The 25,167-nt window shown below is 31.1% G+C and overlaps 2 protein-coding genes across 3 annotated transcripts; both read right to left on the bottom strand.

Moving 5' to 3' along the window:
• Positions 1-839: 839 nt before the first annotated feature.
• LOC134693288 (transcription initiation factor TFIID subunit 10-like) lies at positions 840-21,216 on the bottom strand. 2 transcript variants are annotated; one of them, XM_063554034.1, is made up of 5 exons: positions 21,069-21,216; positions 4,156-4,268; positions 2,978-3,042; positions 2,491-2,602; positions 840-1,094 (listed from the first exon to the last, which is right to left on the bottom strand). In XM_063554034.1, exons 1-5 carry the CDS (start codon positions 21,082-21,084, stop codon positions 1,005-1,007), a joined length of 396 nt encoding a protein of 131 aa, XP_063410104.1. In that variant the 5' UTR covers positions 21,085-21,216; the 3' UTR covers positions 840-1,004. The 2 variants fall into 2 exon arrangements, with proteins under 2 accessions (XP_063410104.1, XP_063410105.1); XM_063554035.1 differs by having other exon boundaries at positions 4,156-4,265; positions 21,069-21,157.
• LOC134693287 (chloride intracellular channel protein 2-like) lies at positions 9,008-10,846 on the bottom strand. Its single transcript, XM_063554033.1, has one exon. It carries the CDS (start codon positions 10,803-10,805, stop codon positions 10,056-10,058), a length of 750 nt encoding a protein of 249 aa, XP_063410103.1. The 5' UTR covers positions 10,806-10,846; the 3' UTR covers positions 9,008-10,055.
• Positions 21,217-25,167: the final 3,951 nt, after the last annotated feature.

Raw genomic sequence — 25,167 nt, 5'->3', positions numbered from 1 at the left:
AACATTAATGGATCTATTTGGTATTACACTTTTGTTTCAGGTAATTGTTTTAAGATTTAAACTGCTGCATTTGTTTGCACCTGTCCTAAGTCATGATCCTGGTGTTCAGTGAGTCAGGTGTTCAGTGATCCTGGTGTTCAGTGATTCTGGTGTTCAGTGATTCTGGTGTTCAGTGATTCTGGTGTTCAGTGATTCAGGTGTTCAGTGATTCTTGTGTTCTGCGATTCTGGCGTTCCATGATGCTGGTGTTCAATGGTTGTCATTTGTTTATATGGTTCATAACTATTCTCATTTCTTGTTTTTATATAAATAAGACTTGGTTTTCCTGTTTGAATGGTGTAACGCTAGTCATCTTGGGGGCCCTTCATAGTTTGCTGTTTGGTGTGAGTCAAGACTCTGCAGTGAAGGTTGTTTTGATCTATAATGGTTTACTTTTACAAATTGAAATGGAGAGTTGACTCATTGGCACTCATCCACATCTTCTTATACATGTATCTATATATCATAATACTTCTGGTTTTAGAAATGCAATTGACAAACATTATAAATCAAAAATAGGCCTGGGTTTGAAGTCATAAAACTTTGCTCAGTGCTTGGAGCACAACAATCATACTTGAAACCTTGCATTTTGATTGGTTGATTCTTGAGTCTGAGTACAAAAATAGTGCTCTAAAGTTTTATGACCCTAAGGCCTGATATCATACCTTCTCCTTTAATGAGTTTCATCCAGTTTGATGTAATTTGAAAAAAAACACTTGACATTTTAAATTACATAACAGGTTTATCAATAATTATCAACAATGACATTGCTATCTTTTCTCAATGGGATCAACTCAAGATAAAATGGAAAATGTTTAATTGTTTAACTACTACAAAATAATGTTGATAAAAAATCTAACAAAACATCTAAAAGTTGTTATCAAAGTTTACAATTATAGTAAAAAGTTATATCAGTCCTATTCCAAATGGTTAACAATATTTTCTACAATATCAAAAGTATGTGTTTATACAAAGTATGCTGGCTTCTTCACATTTATTCCATATTCGGCTAGAGCAGGAGTTAAATCATCCATTGTCAAGGTCAATCTCTTATCCTGGAAAAAGACAAGAAAATTTATAGATACATTACATATTTGATAGTTTTTTTTTAATATTCAGGCTTATTCCTTTCTGGAAATACATCCTGATCACAATTAAGTTATTTTAAAAAGTTGCATGTATTTATAAAAAAAATATGTCAGGTTTAATTAATTGACTTGTTATTGATTGCTTTTGAAAATTTTCTATCCAATGTCTTTCTAACATGCTATGCATGCATTCAATTTTGATGACACAAGTAAAATTAAGACATGCTCACCATGGAATGCAGAGCAGAGATAAAAAAATGTTTAATGTTGAATTTGAAATTTAAAAATATAGTATATATACCAATACACATAATTAACAGCGCCTGGTGATGTTTCATTGCCTGACCGGTTTTAGTCCAAAAAGGACCTTCATCAGTGGCAGTCATTGCCTGACCGGTTTCGGTCCAAAAAGGACCTTCATCATAAATATGGCTTCTACTGACAAAAGCTCCATTTGGAGTTAATGTGTTTAGAGACTACTTATGTCAGTACACCTTTCCTATATTGCCTATTGAATTTGAAATTTAATCAATCTTTTTGGGGTATCATCTTTGAAATAACAAATAATATTTGTAAATAATTTAATTTTGGATGTAACGCATCTTCTGATTGGCTGACGTTATTTTATTATGAGCTCATAGACATAATTTAGTCATGTGACTGTGACGTCATCAACATTTTTTCATGGTTTTTTACAGTTTAAAATGGAATTGAAAATTAAATCATAAGAAATGACTGTAATATTTTTTCTGTCTATTCGAAATAATATAAAAATTGTGGTGCACACTGTTAAATAACCTGCTGCATATGTGATTTAGTGTGCACCAAATTTTTTATGTTATTTCTTCATAGACAGAAAAAAATATTACAGTCATTCCTTAAATATTTTTTTCTTGGTTTAATTATTATTGAATTTTGTCTGTATATTTTTCATGTTATTTGTGGTGCATATTAGGATAGAGTGGATTCATTTATTTTTGTGGGCATCAATTTTCGTTGAAAATTTGCATATTTGTCGAATTTTGATTTCATGGTTTTGCCAATTTCTGTATACAGAGTCTATTGAAAATATGTTATTTGTTGAACATTTGAATTTTCTTTTGATCTAACTGACCGCCAATTTCCCTTCTCAGCATGTACAATCCAGTGATATGAAAATTACCCCTTGAAACTAAGGGTGGATGTGTCTGTAATCAATGAAATTAAAAAACTTCTTCATAGTTAAAATAGCAATAAACAGATTATCATTGGTCATCTCAACTCAATTGCTTTTCTCACTTCTGGTGTACCTGTTCCAGCAAGAAAATAATTCTGGTTGTAATGACCAGGATAATCCATAAATATCTAAATACAAGTGAGTTACCTTTCCTTTACTTTTTGTCTGTCCAGATGATGACTTCATTTTACAATGTTGTAATGCTTCATTGGCTATGTCTGACACAAACTTCTGTGCTGCTATGGATACCAATCTTGTTCTATAAAAGGAAACATTAGTTTGCTAGTTTACAAGAGTTAGTAGAACATTGGATTGGTTATATCTAATACCACCCTCAGAAAACCAGTTGTGTTTGCATTTTATACAAAACTTTATCTATTTAAAAAATAGAAGTAAAATTGGAACATAAAGGTTCCGGTATCTATAACTTCAACTTGTATATGTTATAAAAATCTACTTTATATTTTATTTGTATTTTTCAAACTTTTTTGTTTAGAGTGTAACTGATGAATCTTTTATAGATACCCAGGTATCTCACATGCAATATTTTAATCCTTGTCTCTATGATAAGTTTCTTTTCAACATAGGTAATAGGACTTTTAACTTTATAATAATGGTAAAACTGACAACTTACATTCTAGGATCTGAAGCTTCAAATCCTGCTCTGTTCAAGTAAAAGGCTGTTACTGAATCTGGTATCTAGAGGGAAATAAAAGAAAACTACTACATGTAATAGTTAAATGAAATTAAAGGGAGATAAGTCTCAGAGATAAGTCTCCTTTGATAGACAAATAAAGCAAAAGAAATCAATATTGTTTAGGAAAACCTGTTTTTCAAAGTCTAAGAGTAAATACTGTGGATTCATTGATATTTGTTGGATACCAATTTTCGTGGATTTCGTGGGTACAGTGGAACCATGAATTTAAATATTCAACGAATTGCTAATTTTTTTATTGAATGTAATGTAAACAGACCTTGCCAAAACCACGAAATTAAATATCCACGAATATGCAAATTCTACCCAAACCACGAAAATTGGTTTCCACAAAAATAAATGAATCCACAGTATACATGATTTATGAAGAAGTCTGCCCACATGGTAACCAAAGGGAAGTAACTACAATTGTGTCAATTGAAACTTAATTATCTATTCTATATTTTGAATATGATTTTTGTTTAAACTGTTGATTGTGATTTTTTACATGTACTTTTTTCTAAATGAGTGATATGACAAGCAATTTCAGCCAATGTTATGTCTATAAAACCTTAATCTAAGGGATGTTCTTTTTTATCATTAACAATGCATTAAACATTTGGTGCTAACTATCTCATTTTTCATAACAATGTTGTTATTTTTCATTTCAGCAGCAGACATCCTGAAATGCACCAATCATTTCCACAAAAATGTCATATGGGATGCATCAATTAAGTATAAATGGTTAACAATATATAAGAATTGATTTTTGTATGTTTTGTATGGCATTTCTTATAATAATAATATCTTAAGGTTATTGTAATACAAAATCAATACATGTAGTCATTTTGTGAATAAGAATGATGTAACATTTCTAGTCATAATAATTTGTGTAGTGTACGACCTTCATTTGACCTTGTAAGTTGTACATGTTAAGCTGAAACAACTTCTACTTTCTGTATCAATTCATAAAATATCGTCATATCTGGAGTAATTTTTCTTCAATAGTTTTCCCAAATTTCAAAACTTTCTGCTGAGTTAAGAGTTTTGTTTGTTTAGAGTTACAATTATAAAACCCAATTAAAATGTGTTTATTGATTGTAAATCTTACTACTTACAGTAGGTGCATAATCTTCCAGCTGCTGTACAAAATCTGTCAGTGGTCCCCCAGCCCTGTTGTCTGAAGCCCCACCACTAGGGATCAGGTTACCCTGCTGTGGACTCTCATCTGCTATAGAAAACAGTAGCATCCATAAACAAAAACTCAAGCTTCATACTATTTTTTTTTAACATAAAATATATCTAAAATGTTCTCTTTGTCTTTATTCTTTGTTCATCCTTAAATTACAGAAACGAATTTAAGCTTATATGATAGAATCAATCTCACAATCTTCACCCCAACATCACTGAAGACAAAAGAAACTGTATAAAAAAGTGTTACTATAGATTTTGCGGGTATATTATGAACATACTACTTACCAAACTTTAAGCAAAATAAACCCTTCAAATTAAAAGGTCCTAGTATATGCAAAGGCTGCTTAACTTTTTGCTTCTTGTCAAATACATTTTCCCCTTTCTTTTAACATGAACTGATTAGTTTAGATTAAATATATAAGCAGTACTGTGTATTTGCTTGTATGCTGGACTATCTGAATTATCACAACATAACTATAACTAGAGGCCCTTGGAGCATAGGTTACAAGAAGATACCCTGCCCTCACATAATGCAATGACAAAGTATGTGTACAATTTATTTTGGAAGTTTGGTTACATGAAAAAACTAGATGTATAACATTATATATGATTAAAATGTAGTTTATATAAATTCAGAGAAATGAAGAAGTTGCCAAGACAAAATTGGTACCCCCATAAAAATCTGTGACATATATTATACTAGTGTAATACACTTTTGTAAATATGTCATTGGAAAAAATATATTTTGTATGTGTTGATGTTAGGGTGAAGGTTGGCACTTGTTAAAACATTTATACTTGCTGCATTTGTTTGCACCTGTCCTCAGTTATAAAACCTGTTGTTCAGTGGTTGTCTTTTTTTTATGTGGTTCATAAGAGTTTCTTGTTCTTGTTTCATTTGTATATATATATCAAACTGCTGGTTTAGTCAAAAACCAGTATTCTGTTTAGGCATATATACTCCATAATACAGTTAAAGTATCTAATAATGTGTAACAGTCAATGTCATTGAGTATTTGTGTTCACTTGTTAATTTCTACTGTCTGGAATGACTATTATGGATTGGCAACACTAATTTTGACTATTCTGGAATGGTTATAGCACATTGACTATTACATTGACAATTTTGAAAACCCCAGTACTTGAGTGTTGTGACCATATATACATGATAACAAGGGTGTGACCATACATACATGATAACAAGGGTGTGACCATACATACATGATCACAGTGTTGTGACCATACATACATGATCATAGGGTGTAACCATACATACATGGTCTCAAAAAAGTTTGTGGCCAATGGAAAGCCTTTTATTAGAAGAAAACGAATGACAACGCTTCAGTAACATCCCATGATCTAAACCTTTATACAATGTTTAAACCTTCAATTTATTTTAATTGGTCAACTGATTTAAAATTTCAAACCATATTTGGGCATGCTATCTACATAAATGGAGACTTTCTGTTTCATGAGAAAATTGTAGAAATCACAACGACTAGTTTAAGAATGATTGACCTTTACACAAAACTTCAACCATCACCATGTTTATAAGTAATTTAGGGACCTTGGTGGTCGACTAGACTAAGTAATTTACTGCAGTATCACCAGCCTTTCAACACTGGGGTTTGAGTATGAACTCTGCAAGTGGCAAGAGCATTAAAGACTCCAATCTTAATATGAATTAGGATTGTCATTTTAACTATCAAAGGAAGGTACTTCTTTCTTGGCACGCTGACTTCCTTTACTAGTATAAACTGGTCCTAATAATATACCCAAGGGTGATTGTAGATGAGCTAAACACCAAAAATCAATCAATCATATAAGTACAATAAATATAAGAGCAAGGTTAAAAAGAACTGTTGCAATAGTTTTTTGTAATCACATCCTCTTCTTTTAGCATGTTTTGGCTTAAAACAAAATATTGTTCGTTTCCCCAATCCCGACTAACCCTGCAAAAATGGTCTAACTCACAAAATTTCATTGTCAAAACTATGTCAAATATTAGTTTATGCAGTTCCAATTTTCAGGCTTGCTTGATCAACTCGACCGATAATTGTTTCAGCTTTTTGGAAAAAAATAAAATCATTTCCCTACCTACCTACCCACACTTGGCTTGGCAGGGTCGGGATTGGGGAATCAAACAATATATCAATTTAGGCCTTGGGGATCATTTACACTGTTATGTTCTGTATAGTTTTTAAGCACATAATAAAATATGTTTCAAGTCTACTTTCAATATATATATTCCAATCACAAATATGATTCTTGAGATATCTGATTCGCTGTAACAAATTTCCTTCCTTTATATTTTTCGGATTTGAATTCTAATATCAGTTGAGCAAGTCATGACATGTCTCGATTGAAAGCTCAAATGATAATATTTTTCAGATAAACAAATATATACTGTTTACTTTAAACTGTCACTTTGATGTAAATAAATGTGTTTCATTTTTGGGAAAGGGCATGTTTTTGACGTTACATGTCAGAATGAAAAGAAAGCGACTATTTGTATAATTTTATTGTATATAAAACAAAAATCAAGCACCTGAATTTTAAAAAGACAAATTTCTGCATAGTGCAAACAACAGATCTATATATAGATTAGGATATAAACACAGATATGTTACAACACTAATCAAGTTACAACCCTGGTAATATATTATATTTATAACTCAAGCGACTCATTTAAAAATAAATTCTTATCTGAAAAAATTAGGGTAAATCATCAGCAGTTCTGTATAACTTACAATCAATTATTGTCTTTAGATTTTTTTGTAAAAAGAACCCCTGAAGTTAATTTAACATGTTCTAGATTAGGTGTTAATCAATCCAAAATAGTTCGATTGATTTTGTGACTATAAAATTGATACAAGGATAAGCCATTCAATTTAATTGATTTATTCAGACATTTTCTTTTAGAAGGGCACCCATCACACTATCCCAAATGAGCTCATTGACTTTAACAACCTTGACTAGCTATACAGCCCTTGCACAGTCGGTCAATGAGCTCAATTAACAATGATTTTATATTAACCAGTAAATAATAAAATGTAAATTAAACACAACATTTACTTTGAATGGCCTGAAGGAAAAAAAATCAACAGAACAATGTAAAATATATAACTAATTAGGCAAGTAAAAAATGGCAAAAATGTAACTAAACAAACTAAAACTAATAAAAAAAGTAAAATAATGTAAGTAAAGGTAGACAACTTTAAAAACAAAGATATACAATTATCTGACTAGCAAATGTTACATAAATCTAAATTTCTGACTAGCAAAATCAAGACCCTAAATATATAACAAACAAAATTCACACTATAAACCAAACATTATACAAGCTAATACTATACAGTCTTTTAAACAATATTGTAACAGTAGAATAAAATACGCAAATCTTGAAATGGACTCCATGTATGGCTTAAATTCATTTATTTTGTTACCATAAGTTGAAACATTTAAGAATTGTTAAAGCAACCTGTTATTTGTTCAAATTCACCATTGTGATATTCAGCATTGGTCGTTCCTATTGTACTAGATAAAGTCAAATAAGTGTTCCAGACACATGAAATTTATAAAGTGTCATTTTTTTGTGAAATGTTGTACATCAAAACTCGTAAAAACACTGTTTTAAGTATCTTTTTTGTGCTTTCATAACTTTTTAATTGTTTGAGCATGATGAGTGGTGCCAAAATTGTTCAGAAAGATACCAATCTTTGTTCAATGCAAAAGATAATTAAGATCTAATCACCATATAATGAGCTAAAAATCAATTGATTATACTGAGGAGATTGATAATTTCAGCTTTTTAAACACATTATAAAAAAAAAACATTGTGTAAAACTTAAAAGATTGACAAAACAAACAATACATATAACTGACTACACATTTTTTTTCATAAAAAATTAAACACTCTTCCCGTCAGGAGTGATTCAATGGTTCTTTGGAATTCTTAAATGGCTTTGTTAAGGTGGTACCTTACACTTTGACTAAAATTAATTTGGCTTGTTTAATTTTCATAATATTTTGTCAAAGTATTTACTTTGACCCTTTAACAAAAATATAAAAAATTCAAAAACTTTGAACCAACCGTTTTGTCAAAAAAAATTACACTGGTTATATAGCAGTTTGACAAATTTTGATCATTGAGAAGCTTAATATTCCCTTAACAACACAACGTAATTTACACGACTTTACAGAGTAATCTCCCTGTAGTGTTAGGTACCACCTTAAATATAATATTGACAGCATGAGACTCAGACAGAGACAAAACTGTATAATTAGTACTTGTATATAAAAGCTAAAGTTGCATAAAAACATGATAAAGAGTTAAAGTATATAGATATAATACATGATGAACATGAAACATGGGAAAACACCTAACACACCTAATATAAGTAAATAACAACAAATATAACAACAAATATATAAATAGCAAGATATAGCACCATGATCCTTGTTAAAACAAATATGTGCACTTCAAAAACCAAAGTTTAATAAAATGTATAAATGCACATAAATGTATATGTTGAAGATGTGTTAATGTTATTATTAATGAAAACAATATGAAGCAAATTAAAAGTGGGCAAAGAGCAATTAAACGTAACTTTTAAAAGATCTTTTAGAAAGAATTTATTTATTTTCTTCATTTGAATGTTCTTATTTTCGACCTTCGACTAGAAGTAAAATAAAATAGAATAAAAATTGATCATGAGTTTGAAACAAAATAGGGATAGGAAATATTTAAAAAAAAAAAAAAAAAACTCTTCCCTTCTTACTGCTCATAATATAATCTTTAAAAAAGTAATCAAAGTAATCTCCCTTGGATCATATTTTTGAAATTTAAAAAAAAAAATCAAAGTTGATCACATTTTAAAAACCCTTTGTTGAAAAAAATATTTTTGTTGTTAACACACAGTAAAGAGTTCAAGGCACTTGTATCTAACAAAAATACCTACATACTTCAATATAACAATGTATATAGATAAAACAAATTCAGAGACAAGTGGGTTTAAGGTACAATCTTATCAGTGCTGTACATGTTCTTACTGTAAAATAATGCTGAAAATGACTAGTTACTACAACAAAAATATGTAAGGTATATAAGTAGACAAAGCAACATTGATATGCATATAACAAACACAAATTTTAGTACAGCTTAGTTACTGGTATGTCATTTACATAACATGGCTTCATACTTTAGCTAGGACAAACTATTAATTACTACACTTTTACAACATAAAATCAGAAAGATTTTTTTTAAGCATATATGTATTTATTCATATTTCCAAAAATAATCAATAAAAATTTGTAGAAGGACACTATATAACAAAACTGCATAAGAGACATTTTTCCTTACTTTACGTATACCTGAATCTTTTTTTTCTTCAAAAACTTAAAAGGATTTCTAGATTGGATTTTTAAAATATGGTTAATCTTCATTGCAACTAAACGGTATAACTTTAACTGTTATCAATGTATAAGGATATAGAAATGTCACAGGGCGTCAACTTCATAATGTAAAAAAAATCAAGAGTTACAAACAAAAACCCATGTCTTATTTTTATCAAGTTTTCTACAAGAGGAATGCCAATTGCAATAGGATGCAGTATGTACATATATGTCTGCTGTATAAATGAAATTACTTTGAAATCTAACTAATAACATAATATTTTGTGACATACTTAATAAAACAACTTATAATGCTGATCATACATGTCATAACAATACCTTTAACAAATCTTGCAATTTTTTCAACAGTTTAGAGTTAATTCCCTTACTTTTGGATTTTCTTTCTTTAACACTAGAGTTATCTCCCATTTTTAACATTTTATTGGAGTGTCAAAGGAGAACTTTGGTTTGTTGTAGCCATCAGTGCTGTAACACTTCATCTTTTCTTCAGACAGGGAAGGAGTTTCTGGTTTTGACTCCCAGTGGTTAACAATTTCCTGGTCCGATGGACATGTCTTTCGGAAGGTTTCATTCTTATATGCTGCAGCCAAGTACTTCCATAGCCCAACCATATCATCAGGAATTTCAAAATCTTTGAAAGCCTTGGCAGCAACTCTGATATGCTGAAGTTTTGGCAACATTAGGCAATCTAGATGAGTAAGCTTGTCTCCACATAGGTAGCGTGTGTCTGCAGTTTCCAGATAGTCATTTATGGCTTGTAGTTCCTTCAGTAAATGATCTGCTGAGTGGCTTACTTGCTTGATAAAATACGAGAACTTTGAGAAAATGTCTAAACAAACGGAATGGGCTTGCATGTTGCTGTATTGTAGAGATGGATACGGGAATGTTTCATCAACATACTGAACAATCTCATCGTTGTCAGATCTGATTTCATCTCCATGCTTTAGAACAGGCAAACGATTAGCTAACTTCTTAAAATCCACCGGTGGACGAGCCATATTGATAGTAATCACATCATAATTCAACTCTCCAGACTTCAGATCTAGAATCATATAGAACCTCTGACAGAAAGGACATGCTCCATAACTTTCTCCATCTTTCCCAGCACGAACATACAACTCCACATGATTTGTGGGAAGAGAATCACCATTAACACTCATTTTCGATAGAAAGTGTAAAGAATAAAGCTCCAGAAAGTCAGGCTAACTTAGAAATTACTCCAACAGAGAGAGGTTCAGCCGAAAACCAAAAGATAACACTGCTGCAACCAATCACCAAAATGTAGTTAACCTGAAGAGAGAAAGATAGGAAAATGTTAGAAATTCTTTTTAAGTTGCAAACATGCTTCAACAATCAGTTTATCTAAATTCAGCTTCTTTTTTTTTCTGATACAATTAAGGAAGGATGGATATAGAACAACTGATAACTTTTAACATTTGTTTAATTAACAAAGCAACTTTTTGCTTTCTACTATACATACATGTAAACAGAATTTCTAACATTTTCTCTTTCTTTTTTATACATTTGTCAAATTTCAACTTTCCAAGCTGCTCAATCATTTGTCAATTTTATATTTTAATTATTCTGACTTGTTTATAACGGAGATTAAAAACAATTGTAAACATGTTCCCTATTCTTATGCTTGTGACCATGATATTATACTATTTTGAAACATTGCAAATTCCTGATTTTTAAAAATACATGTGTAACTTCTGTTTTCCAAGAATTTCATAAATAAGTTACTATGCAAAAAATTCTTCAATTTTAAAAGCGGATGCTTTTTCAATTTCTCTTAGAAAAAACACTAAAACATGCGTCAACAACTATCATTTAACATATATATGTTTTAGATTAAAATTAACAATGATTTTACATTTATTTTACTACATTATTACAAAAATAAAATATTTAATATAGCGATCATCCCTACATGCAAATAAATCAATTCAAATACAACAATATGAGCATGATGTAACATAAATTACCTCAAATGCACTTCCTTCAAATAATCATCGTGTTATCCTGACTAAAAATAACTTTTTTCCACTTTATAGAACAATATCGACAACACCTTAACAATATTTGGTAAATTTTTCTCTATGACTCTACTTTACCCACGGTAGCAACATTTTTGTCCAACTAAGTACCCATAATATCTACAACCACACCTTGATTTTATCTTACGACTGGCCTTTAAAGTTGAATATTAGCATAGATAACCCTGTGTACACTGTGACTTATAAGTGTTAGTTCTGGTTTAATAATGAATGTACCTTCAGTATTTTAAATATTTCAGGTTGTATTTCATTGACGAACTATGTATAAATTAGGCCAGAAGTCAAAAGAGCCAGGTGAACTCATAACCTACTAATTAACTAACCCCATCCCTTAAAGTTAGTTGCCTTTCTGTAATTTTGTGGATATAGGTCAGCATATATACATCCTGGAGTATTTATTTAAGTATTTTAGAAAGAAAATTATATTTATTTGGTAAGAGTGGAAACCTTTTAAAGGTACATGCAAGGATTTGTATAGTCTTAGTCTATACAAGTCCTTGGTACATGTAAGTAAGGGTTTTATACATTAACTAATATCTAAAGAAATGTGATACTAAAAATTAAAGTAACTTGTACAATATAAAAAAAGAAGATGTGGTATGATGGCTAATGAGACAACTCTCCACAAGAGACCAATATGACACAGAAATTAACAACTATAGGTCACACTAAGGCTTTCAACAATGAACAAAGCCCATACAGCATAGTCAGCTATAAAAGGCCCCTAAATGACAATATAAAACAACTAGTTAATGGCCTTATTTAAGTACCCAGTAATGTATATTTATTCGGACTTGTTCAAATTTTATGAACCACTGTTCCAAGCAGACAAGAAATCTCTTGTTGCTAATATACTAAGGTGGTGAAAGTATTTAAACAAGTGCATAATCAATTGTAACACTTAATTCTACTGCAATAATTTACAGTTGCACAATAAAATCGATACTTCTTTAAAAGATAAATGTAATAATATGCATTTAGACTCATCATGTATTTAAAACAGAGTGAGTTGGAAAGATATCAACATGTTAGAGAAGAAATTGATCTTTGATAAGGTCTACCCTTCAAACAATCAGCACTTAAAAAAAAAGTAAGATAATTAAAATTTAGTTCACAGTCCAATGATAACAAAAAGGGACTGCACTATGCAACTTATAAAGTATGTCAATATAAACTACATGTGGATCCTTCAAACATGAAAACATGTTTTGATAGATTAGAAGAAAGTTTTAATCAATCTATAAGACTTCATATCGCATTAATATGACAGGTTGATCATGTTCTATTCAAAGGTGAAATGTGCACATCATCTTTATATATATATATATAATCTGACAGAAATGTGTTGGACCTTATCCAACCTCTTCATAGTCATAAGTGCAATTCACACTGTAACAATGTCATAAAAGATGCATGCATGAAACCTTGACCTAACTGTGTATGTACAATGCCAGCACTCAACATAAACTATTAAATATCACATCTAGTGAACTTCTGTTATTTTTTTCAATTTCTTTACTTATACATGATTAATATCAGATCAAATATATATGGATTAATTTCTTGTCAACAAACAAATTCCAACCCTCCCAAACCTCCAGTCATTTTCACACAGGACATTAATATCAACAATAAAACTTACCAGATCAAAACAAATCGGTTTATTTAAGGTAGTTTTAATATCAAGCATTCCTCAGCGTTTTGTTAGAGCAATAAATCCAGATAATAAAAGTTTCAACAATGAGCACAAATACACTTTAATACTGTAATTCCCAATATGAAAAATTTAAAATAAGAAACTTCAAAAAATGTTTCAAACAGGACCAAGCTTCTGCCTAAAATCACAAACTTCTTATTGCATAATCTCTTTTCAATGTCAAAAATCTGCTAGAAAATCCTTAAGTATATTGATGAAAAACGATTATATAACAGGATTTAACTTACACAACCTGAATATAATGCATTTTATACTACCATGACTACAGCTGGTTCACTTTATACAGTTTTTAATCAAATTTAGATTACAGTATTACCAGATTACATAGACAGTGTGTTTCCTGACTAAAATAACAGGTTTTAACCTTCCACCACATGTGCCTTTTGACTTCCTCTCACTATATAAAATTAGTATTAAGGAGATGTGGTATATGATAGCCAATCTATTAGACAACTATCTACAAGACACCAAATGATGTGGATGTAAGAATCTAAAGGTCTGTCACCACATGGCTTATAACTATACAGTATATATACATAATGTACATGTAGTATGCTATAAAAGGTTCCTACACGGCAAATGTGAAAGTAAAGAAGGGTATAAGTGACACTATCCAAATTAGTACGTACTTGATCTTACTTTTGTGGATATAAGCATACTGTAAGCAAAACATTTCATGGAGGCAAACATAATTTAGATAACAGAAATGAAATGAAAAATTAGAAAGTTGTCAATACATGTGTAATGGGGCATGTAACTCCAGAATAGTAAAGCTAACACCCTTGATCTGTATTTTGTGGTAATCATAATTTTTTATAAGATTTATAAAATTTGGTTAAAATTAAGGCAACCTAATGTTGGAGATAAATAGATTTTTCACTTTGAAAAGTGGCATAACTCTAGAAAGGTAAAAATGACGCAACCCAAATTCAACCTTGTGGTAATAAGCATTGTGTATAAGTTTGATTACATACATGTATATAGTTATGGCAATCTAAAGTTAGAGCAGAAACCAATTTCAAGACAAACAGACAGACAAAGGTAAAACTTAAAGCCCCCTCCATTATAATTGCAGGAGCATAAAAAGAAACTGGACAGACAGCAACCAATCAACTGAAATATCCAGGCTACTGACAAGGAACATTCATTCATGTTTGAAGAAGTGAAGAATGTGACAGAGTAAAACATGTTTGTGAGCACTAAGTCCTACTAGCATAACTGTATATGTATGACTTCAAGGTCCAAAACCTTGCCCATATTGTCTCCACGACCAAAATCATTTAAAAAAAATAAAAGACTGATGAACATGGACAGTTACCTCTACATTTTGAGTTTTTTGACTGACTTACCAGTGGCCCATCTTTACACATAACCTCAACGGCATAGGCCCAGCAGCCATGGCTTGTAAAATCATCTCTACAGGCCTAGGCTACAAAATCTACGTTCTACATTGCAACTTAAATTCTCCTAAAATTGAGCTTCAGGACTACAGATTTAAAATTTTATCATGATGACTGATTTTATACATGTACATAATGTATCCAAGGACTAGTATATATATACAAATCTTTGATGTACAAAATGTATATCATCAATTTCTGATAATTTGTAGGTTCTCCTCAGATGTATATCTATATGTAGGGATTTAAAATTATGTGTATAATTCAATGTACATGTATACGTATTGCCTGATTACTTTAAATTTTAAGCATATATTATAAAAATATTTGAAACCTAGCTACAGCACAGAGAGGAGACTAAAGACCTTTATTTATTGCAACATTTGAAGAAATCTTATAATGTCCTCATATAATAGTTAGGTTTGACATTGTAATTTTTAAATCTGATTTAAAAAAAAGATTCAGGATTTTTCCAACTTGTTAAATGTATATCATGTATACAGTATAACAAAACATATGAATTGATCTTCATCCATATATATTAATTTCTTACCTGGCTGAGAAAGAAGTCATATATCCTTAATTACTACAAATGTTTAACTTGTGTCAACCCGTGTCACATGCCAACTACATGTATGTTAGTGTGTAATGATACAAGTACGACATCATTAGGAAGAGAAACATCATACCTCATTACACTTACATCTGATTAACATCAATACATATTATAGACAAATATTTCAGGGAGTGATATGAATATACTTGTAAATACATACAAGGAATTTTGGCCAAAAACATTAAAAAAGAAATTACTATGATTTCTTATTTCTAATTGACATCAGCTGGCACCCCTATATTTAATATTGAATTGGATCAGTTTTCTTTCTGACATTGCTAAAACTAGAATGCTAGAGGATCAAATTTAATAAAACTCATGATAACCTAATGGGACATTCATGACAGTAGAATTTGATAGAATTCATAAATACATGTAGTAGGATAAGCACAAATACATGTATGTTGTTGTTTTGACAAATTCCCCATTTCCTTTCTCAATTTGAAAGAACAAGAATGTGTCCATAGAACAAAGTCCCTTTGCACTATCATTTTCTATGTTCAGTGGAGTGTGAAATTCGGGTAAAAACTCTAATTTCACATTAAAATTAGTTTTGCATTAAAAATAGAAAGATCTGATCATAGCTATAGGGAACATGTATACTAAGTTTCAAGTTGATTGTACTTCAACTTCTATAAAAACTACCTTGACCAAAAACTTTAACCTGAAGCAGGACAGACGGCCAAACAGAACGAATGATGCAGACATATACATGTACATGTTATGTATGTTGCCTCAAAAATAAAAAGATTTAAATTTTGATCTTTTTAAATGTACATTGTTGTAGATCTAAGAATAGAATCTTAATTGATTGAATTAACTATAAAGTATTTATATATCAACTATTCTTTCAGCAACTAGTCTCCATCATTATAAACAAGGGAGTTGAAAATGATGTAAAATAACCAACAATAAATCAATCTATCAGTATTCCAGGAACTGGCATGCGATATGCATTATTATAAATCAATGCGTGACATTACAAATTTTTTGCAAGTACTTTTAATGCATACCTGCCAACTGTCACTATCTGCGGGGGATTTCCCCTATGGAGGCTCCCAAATTGTAATTTTCAAAGATAATTTTTGTCCTTAATCTTAATCAAAACAATTAATTTTATAAAGATTTTAGGCTTATATTAGTATGAAAAAGCCAAATAACAACATTACAATGTATTTTAAGACCCTCTTAAAGGTTTTTCAGGACTATCATCTATGACAGCCATCTTGCACGCAAAACCCCCTTGGGCATTTTGAAAGGTTGGCAGGTACGGTAATGTTAGTAAAGTGTGGGAGTAAAAATATTGACATTTTATATCTTTGAAATATTACCATTCTTTATATTCAACTATAATACATGAACCCCACATGCAGATAAAACATAAAAATTTATATCATGACTATTGAATTTTAAAATTACAATTAATCAATGTTATCATAAAATAATTTTATATTATGGAAAATAGTTAAGTTGCTGGGTTGGACAGCAGAAAGTTTAATCTCAAAGAGCATACTTTTTACTTTTTTGAAGGCTATTTAATTTTATTGAGTATATGCTGTTTTGAACTTATAACCTATTCTTACATGCAAAAACACTCTAAACACTATCAATGTATACCATGTATACCAGGAATTGATAATTTGACCCCATCATCAATAAACATGATAAAAGCTTTTTGATAGATATTGGTAGTCATTCAATATATACATGTACATGTATCTATATATTTCCATTAAACAATGTCATGAGTGTACCTAAATTTTATACATGATCGATGGCAGACAATGCAGGCCCTGAAACATATTGAATTGAAGTTTTTTTTTATCTAAATTGTTTTATCCAGACTATTAGAAAGTGCACATCTATATTAAATACTAATCGAGTAGACCAGTGTTTTGCTTCTCCATTATTTTTTGTTGTCCATCTACCAGAATAATTATGCTGTACAAGTATGATCGAGTAAATCAGTAAAACTGAAAACTAAATCTAATAAAAATGCTGCATTAACCATGTAAACAGCATAGATTTCATCGTCTTTTTCTGTCAAAGTAAGGATTAATTTAATTTCTAAAGGATAATCTGCAAAAAACAACTGTTTCCAAATGTCCTCCCCCACATCAAATTAAGACTAAAATTATGGTAATAAATTAAATTTCAAAGTAAACCAATGGTAATTACTGGTTTCCTTAGTGTAATAAAATTGGTCTTAGACCATGAGTCTCACTAGATATTTTAGAAGGTAAGTCAATGGGCTCATCATTTTTTACCATGGCAAATCCAACAGTGAGAGGATGCATTTTATTGCTTCAATTTTATTGCTTTAATTTTATTCATGCTTCAATTTTATTGCTTTAATTTTATTCATGCTTCAATTTTATTGCTTCAATTTTATTCATGCTTCAATTTTATTGCTTCAATTTTATTCATGCTTCAATTTTATTGTTTCGATTTAGTACTGTACTGTACATGTGTATTTCAGTTTCTTAAACAAAACAGAGAGTGGAAATGACATACAATCTATTCTATATTAAAACTTGTGATATAAATGATAATGTATAATGTACAGAGGCGGATTTAGTGGGGGGCCTGGTGGCCCGGGCCCCCCCCCCCTTTTTGGGAAAAAATTTGGTTGCTTATATAGGGAATCACTGAAGCGTGACTGGAGCGGGCCCCCTCTTACATTGTAGGTCAGTCAGTGGGCCCCCACTTATGAAAATTCCTGGATCCGCAACTGATGCATGTGCTCAGTTTATACATAATTTTTAAATCATGATGCATCATGCATGTGACTCATGGATACCAGTATTGAAAATAATGTTATCTAGCTATATACATGTAGTCTATATGAATAGATTTTGATTAGCCCAGGACTCATGGACTCACATTAGTTGAAAACGCAAGTCATTTGTCTGTAATACTAACAAAAATGGATAATTAACAAACAGAACAAAGCTATTGACAAGACACAATCATAATTAACAAATGACTGTATATTCATGTGATATTAGTAAGTTTCAAGTTGATGTGACCAAAATGTTGAAAAGACTCAGTTAAGACTATGGCTGCAGAATTTCAAATGAGGATTTAGTTTTCAATCTGAAATGAGGATGATATCCCTGTTTGAGGATCTTCCCGATAAAATTAAGAACATTTGTATTTAAGCTAGAGCGGGCAAGTGTGGACTGCCCATGGAGGGCAGGTGGAAAAAGCAAAATCCACACGGGCTGTTGTATGATTTGGCATTGAGACAAATCATCATCAGAGATTAAATGACATGGAAAATACATGTAGCCTGTGTAGCAACTATACATTGAAGGTAATGGTACATGTATGGCCAGCCTGCTTTAACAATCAATGAGTCTAACCCATACCACAAGCAATAAGGCATGCACATGACAAATTTTATGTAGAACAATCTTATTTAGTTATTTAAGCAATGAAATTGAATGAATCTGTTTAGAATGTTAACTGTGTAAAGATTAATCAAGAATATCATGAATATGTCCAAAGTACAGTACAACCTGTGACATCCTCTTAGTTATGTCCACCCTCTTGCATGGTCAACATCCAATGGTAAACATTTATTGGGGTATTCAATCTTGAGATGTTGGCCATTTATTGGGGTCATAAAATATAGGTAGATTTTTTATCTAATTATGTTACCTGTTAAAATCAATCAGGGTTGAAGTTTTCTTCTGGTATGTTTCATTAATATTTACCTGTACAGGTTTCTTTTAAAATTGACATTTTTTTGAAAATGTTGAATAAAATATTGTTTTAGTCTCTTATTTTTTTTTTTTTTGGTTTTTAATTTTATATATTTTTTTTTATTTTTCTAATTGTTTTTTTTTTCATTTTTGTATGGGTTTTTTATTATTTATTTTTTGTTTCTTATTCTTTAAATTTCTTCTTGGAAAGAATCTTAAGTAGAAATGTCAAAAAGTGAAAGATAAAGTTATTGACTAGCATTTGAAATAAACAGACTTTTAATAATTGTTTTTTAGTAAAAGTATAATGTACATGATGAACATTGTATTCAATAGACCACTTTCCAGTTCATCCGTCACCGGAAAAAACTCGTCAATTATACGCGCCTTTATCATCGTCATTTGTGCGTTTAGGGGCGTCGTCACTTCCTTCCAATGTTGAGGGAGTGGTTGGAAAACTATAATTCTATATTGTACGAATTATTCGGCAAATTGAATTCTCAAAATTGACAATCAACACTGCTGTCATTAGGGAAATGTCAGAAAGTACCTTCAGAGCAACCATTATTTCTAGTTTATCCTGCACAAAGACGACCACTAAGACGCTTGATGAACGTAAATAGTGCAGGGATACAGGCGAGCCCCTCTATCTGGTAAATGACGTCATAAAGGCGTGTATAATTGACGAGTTTTTGACGGTGACGGATGAACTCGAAAGTGGTCTATTGTTTGTTTGCATTATTAAATGAATTATTGCTATTAATAATATTAAACTAATAATCATAAAAAGTACATTTTTTTTTGTACATGGATGCCCAATCCACACTATAATTTTCTATGTTCAGTGGATCATGAAAATGGGGTCAAATCTCTAATTTGGCATTAAATTAAGAAAGATCATATCATAGGGAACATGTGTACCAAAATTCAAGTTGATTGGACTTATAACTTCATCAAAAGACAGACAGACAGAAAGACGGACGAACAGACCAGAAAACATAATGCCCATATATATATCTGTACACATGTACATGTATATGGGACATAAAAACAGCAACTTAAGACAACAACTGAATTACAGCCTCCTGACTTAATTGGGACAGGTACATACGTACAAAAATGTACAAATTTGTGGAATATTTTGGCCTTCTTTGACCTTAGGGATCTGAAACCTAATAATTAGGAGCTACAAATGTAGATGTATACTAAACTTTCCTTTACACTTAACATGACAGGAAGCGTTATCAGGACCAAAGCCGTGAGACAGTGAAATTTAGGTCAATCACCCAACACCTAGGATACAGCCCTCAAACCTTACAATGGTTTTGGAGTGCATGTTAAAGCAGGTACGCCAACTACATGTACTACGTCTACTGTACGGCATGGATTGGTTTCTGTCATCTTTAGAAAAGTAGTAAGTCATTGATCATCTAACTGTAAACCCTCATTGAAGATAGCGGGTAAAGGAGAGCTAGCCCAGCACATTTGTTCAGCTGTAATGACTGAGACGTGACTGATTCTGATGGATATGGAGTAGTACTAGTGCATTGGTTTGTTTTATACTGTCAATGGTCAAAGTGTCATTACAAATAGTCAATGTAGTATGTTGTATTAATAAAGCCATTTTGTGACAACCAAACTGTATATCCAGAGTCACTATATGACCTGACCACTGAATATATGTTGATAGAAATATCTAACATGTCTAAGTAATTCCGATTTGATCAAATTATAGCCAGGGCCAAAGGGAAGTAACTTGAAGGAATATTTTCATGATTATTCATTTCTTTGATTTCTCATTGTAAGTGCGTTCAGTTCAATATGACAACAGAAAGCATAAATATTTAATTAAATGGCATTCAAGCTAATTTCATCTTAAATTAGAAGATATCATATTAAATTGTAAAAGTTTGGCATGATTCTTACCAGGCTCTGTGTTCATATTATCATAAAAAGATGAATATAACGTGCATTTCGATTGGTCAATTGGATCTCAATAATTAGCGACAAGAAGCATCAAGAAGTGACAAGAAGCGACAAGAAGCGTCAAAAAGCGTCAAAAAGCGACAAAAAGAATAATTTTAGCGACAAGAAGAATAATTTTAGCGACAAGAAAACACTTTTTTTTATTATTAGCTCACCTGGCCAACAGGGCTAAGTGAGCTTTTCCCATCACTTGGCGTCCGTCGTCGTCGTCGTCGTCGTCCGTCGTCGTTGACTTTACAAAAATCTTCTCCTCTGAAACTACTGGGCCAAATTAAACCAAACTTGGCCACATCATCTTTGGGGTATGTAGTTCAAAAATGTGTGGCGTGACCCGGCCACTCAACCAAGATGGCCGTCATGGCTAAAAATAGAATATAGGGGTGAAAATGCAGTTTTTGGCTTTTAACTTTAAAACCAAAGCATTTAGAGCAAATCTGAAACGAGTAAATATTGTTAATTAGGGTCCTACAGCGCCCGGGTGAAGAAAAAGCGCCCGGGGAAAAGAAAAAGCGCCCGGAGAAGAAAATATAGCGCCCGGGGAACAGAAAAAGCGCCCAGGGAAAATATATAGATATTTTATTGGCATGAGACAACTTTTTAAAGTTATGAACATTGATTTTTTTTAATTTTATACTATTTCGAAAGACTATTAATAATGGATCACAGTTTATGCGGAAGATTTATAAAATGTAAGACATCAAAAGACATGTTTTTCAAAAACGATATCAAAATGAAAAATGTGTAAGACGACACAAATTTTACAGATAGATATTAATTTAATCAAAATTAAAAAGGTACACATAATAAATCAGCAAAAAAAGCAGTACTATACATGTACCGTAGTTAAAACAAGGGGGTAACAAGCAGGTGTTTGGTTTAAATTTAAGTCTTAGCATTAAAACCCTGATCAGCATAGCCATTGAAACAGATTTAGTTTTTATAAAAAGATATAATAAATCTATCTCAGCATCTGTATAAAAAAAAGTTCACCATGCAGTTACAAAAATATTAGACCTCAGGCACCGATTATATTTAGTAACAAAATATACATTTTGATCGAGGACAATGTTTTTCATGATTTTTCTATATACTCTTATTTATATGTATTTACTTACTTATATACAAATGTAAAAGTGCAACAACACTTTAGATGTAGCATCGTACATATCCCCATTTATATTAAGGACAAAACAAATAATGATTAGTTATTTTTTTAAGAAAACAAATATTGTTATAAAATATTATTATTTTCTTCTCCCGGGCGCTAATTTTCTTCTCCGGGCGCTAATTTTCTTCTCCGGGCGCTAATTTTCCTTCTCCGGGCGCTTTTTCTTTTCCCCGGGCGCTTTTTCTCTTCCCGGTTAATCAGGTCAAGACCTATCTGCCCTGAAATTTGCGGATGAATCCGACAAACCGTTGTTGGGTTGCTGCCCCTGAATTGGTAATTTTAGGAAATTTTTTGCTGTTTTTGGTTATTATCCTGAATATTATTATAGATAGAGATAAACTGAAAACAGCAATAATGTTCAGCAAAGTAAGATCTACAAATAAGTCAACATGACGGTATTGGTCAGTTGACCCCCTAAGGAGTTATTGTCCTTTATAGTAAATTTTTAATAATTTTCATAAAATTTGTAAATGTTTACTAACATTTTCCACTCAAACTACTAGGCCAAGTTCATTTTAGATAGACATAATTGTAAGCAGCAAAATGTTCAGTATCACCATCACCATCATCAAAACACAATTTTATCATGAACTTCATGATCCATTTGCGTCCTTTGTTTAATATTCACATAGACCAAGGTGAGCGACACAGGCTCTTTAGAGCATCTAGTTATATATATATAAAAATAGGCATTAAGTCATTTTTAATATACGGACATAAACAAAAACATGAAATATTACTTCCTTTCTAACTGATCAATTATTTTTTCCTGATAGAACCAACGTTAGCTTTGGCTTCACCCACAATGTAGAACATAAAATGAGATTAACGAAGCGCATGTCCCTTTGTTTATTGCTACAATTACACCCAATTAACACCTTCAACTTTGTACACGCGTGTTATGCCGTCAGACTATCATCTTCGCTAGCCAAGGGTTACCTTCCACTCCCGCTCTCTTCGGGGTAACGGATATGGATCGTAACCCTTGGCTAGCGAAGATGCAGACTATACAAATATACAATCATTGTAAATAGTGAACACCTGTTGAAAACTCAAGATTGTCATCAATAAAATTATTTCCTTTAAACTTCATGATCAAGTACTATATATACCATGGTTTTTACGAGTTAACATATTTAAACAAACGAATCCGAAGGATGAGTTTGTTTAAATATGTTAATGAGTAAGACACATGGTATATAACATTTGTAATATAAATAAAATGATTGACAACTTCAAGACTTTCAACTAATATTAGAAATTGATCACGTTGACAGTGTTATCCAATGAAATGGAAGCTCGCGCAAGTCACTTTTCCGCCTCATGTATGATCTTCTGTGTATTCCATGTAATAGAACCCCTGAATTTGCAAAAAGGAAAGAAAATGTCAGATTTTCCCGATTTTTATTAAGTTTTGCGCCCCGTGTATGGTTGTTTGCGTAAGTAATTTCATAATGTCATCAGACTGAGGTAAACAAAAATATCGGATTCCAGTGTCGGACAAGGGTTAAATAATTGTTCTAATGACGGTAAGAATTGTTTTTTTGTTTTGTTTTCAAGTATCATACAAATTATTCTTATTTTACAGAATTTTCATCTCATTGAAAAATGTATATTTATACATTTCTAGTTTTCGTACAAACTGCTTTCTTCAGTTATTTTATTAATTCGATTATTAGATTATTTTTGAAAACACAATGTTAATGAAAAAACGCTGTATTTAAACAGAAGCGGATCCAGGGATCGTAGATAGTGTACGTTTCCCTAATTGATCGCAAAAAAAACCCCAGTTATTTGTAGCCGATATTTATTCCTTTTTCTATAGGCAATGATAGGTACCCCTCATTTAAATCGAAATTAAATTGGATCTTCACAAAGGAAATGATAGTTTCACATTTCATTTTTTTCACAACTTAAAGAAGAAATTAGTGAAATTCGTAACAATCCTATATAGTTTGAAATAGGTTTCTTAAGATTTGGGTACACATAATTTATTGCTTTTTGTTATGAAATGAAAACAAATGAAGATCTTGACCTTTTAGTACGTTTAAAAGTTTCCTAAATATTTAAGAGGCGGATACATTAAAAAAAAAGGTGGAGCTTCAGCCATGGAATAACATGAACATGAATATGTTATACCATGGCTGAAGCTCCGCCTTTTTTCCTTTGAATTCTAGTTGGGTTGCATATTTAATTAGCAAAGTATGGTACAACATTAATTTGCATATAATATACCATGGTTTTCCCTCACCACACTTTTTAAGCAAATTATTTCATAAAAACATCAAAGGAAAAAATCCAATTTATGTTACAATATGCATAAACATGATAAATATCGTCACGGTTAAATGAGGCAATACACTAAATAAAATGATGAAAATATTCACATTTTAATAATGTTTTTCTGTTGTATCAATAAGTTAACTTTCCTGTCGTTAAAATTGTTTTCTTTTGCATATGCTTTGAATATTTACTTGGAATAAGTAATTTTGATAAAAAAATGTTTTCTTGTCGCTTCTTGTCGCTAAAATTCTTCTTGTTGTTAATTAGTGAGACCGGGTCAATTGATTATTTTCACCCAATCAAATTTGATGTTACAAATTTCAATCCTGAGGTACCTCACAGGATACAACAGCTGAATCACTATAAAAAAAAATGCCTTAGGCATTTGTAAGACCCACAACTTTCATTATTACATAGATTACAAATCTTTTTTTTGGTCTCAAGGTATACCATTTTTTTCTTTAACATAAACATGAGCAATAATTCTAAATTGGTTAACAGTTTTAAAACTATAAAAACTTAAAAAATAAAAACAAACTTTTTTTTACAGTTCAATCAAAGCATTTAGGCATTAACCATTTGATTTTC

Source organism: Mytilus trossulus, chromosome 12 (assembly GCF_036588685.1).
Source record: "Mytilus trossulus isolate FHL-02 chromosome 12, PNRI_Mtr1.1.1.hap1, whole genome shotgun sequence".
NCBI lineage: Eukaryota > Metazoa > Mollusca > Bivalvia > Mytilida > Mytilidae > Mytilus > Mytilus trossulus.
This window is presented reverse-complemented; position numbering and strand designations above follow the sequence as displayed.

Coding starts and splice junctions, on each gene's coding strand:
- LOC134693288 (XM_063554034.1), bottom strand. Junction 2,603..2,977: donor GAAGCTTCAGATCCTAGAAT/GTAAGTTGTCAG, acceptor TTCCTTTTATAG/AACAAGATTGGTATCCATAG. Junction 1,095..2,490: donor AGACAAAAAGTAAAGGAAAG/GTAACTCACTTG, acceptor GTCTTTTTCCAG/GATAAGAGATTGACCTTGAC.
- LOC134693287 (XM_063554033.1), bottom strand. CDS start 10,805: ATGAGTGTTAATGGTGATTCTCTTCCCACAAATCATGTGGAGTTGTAT.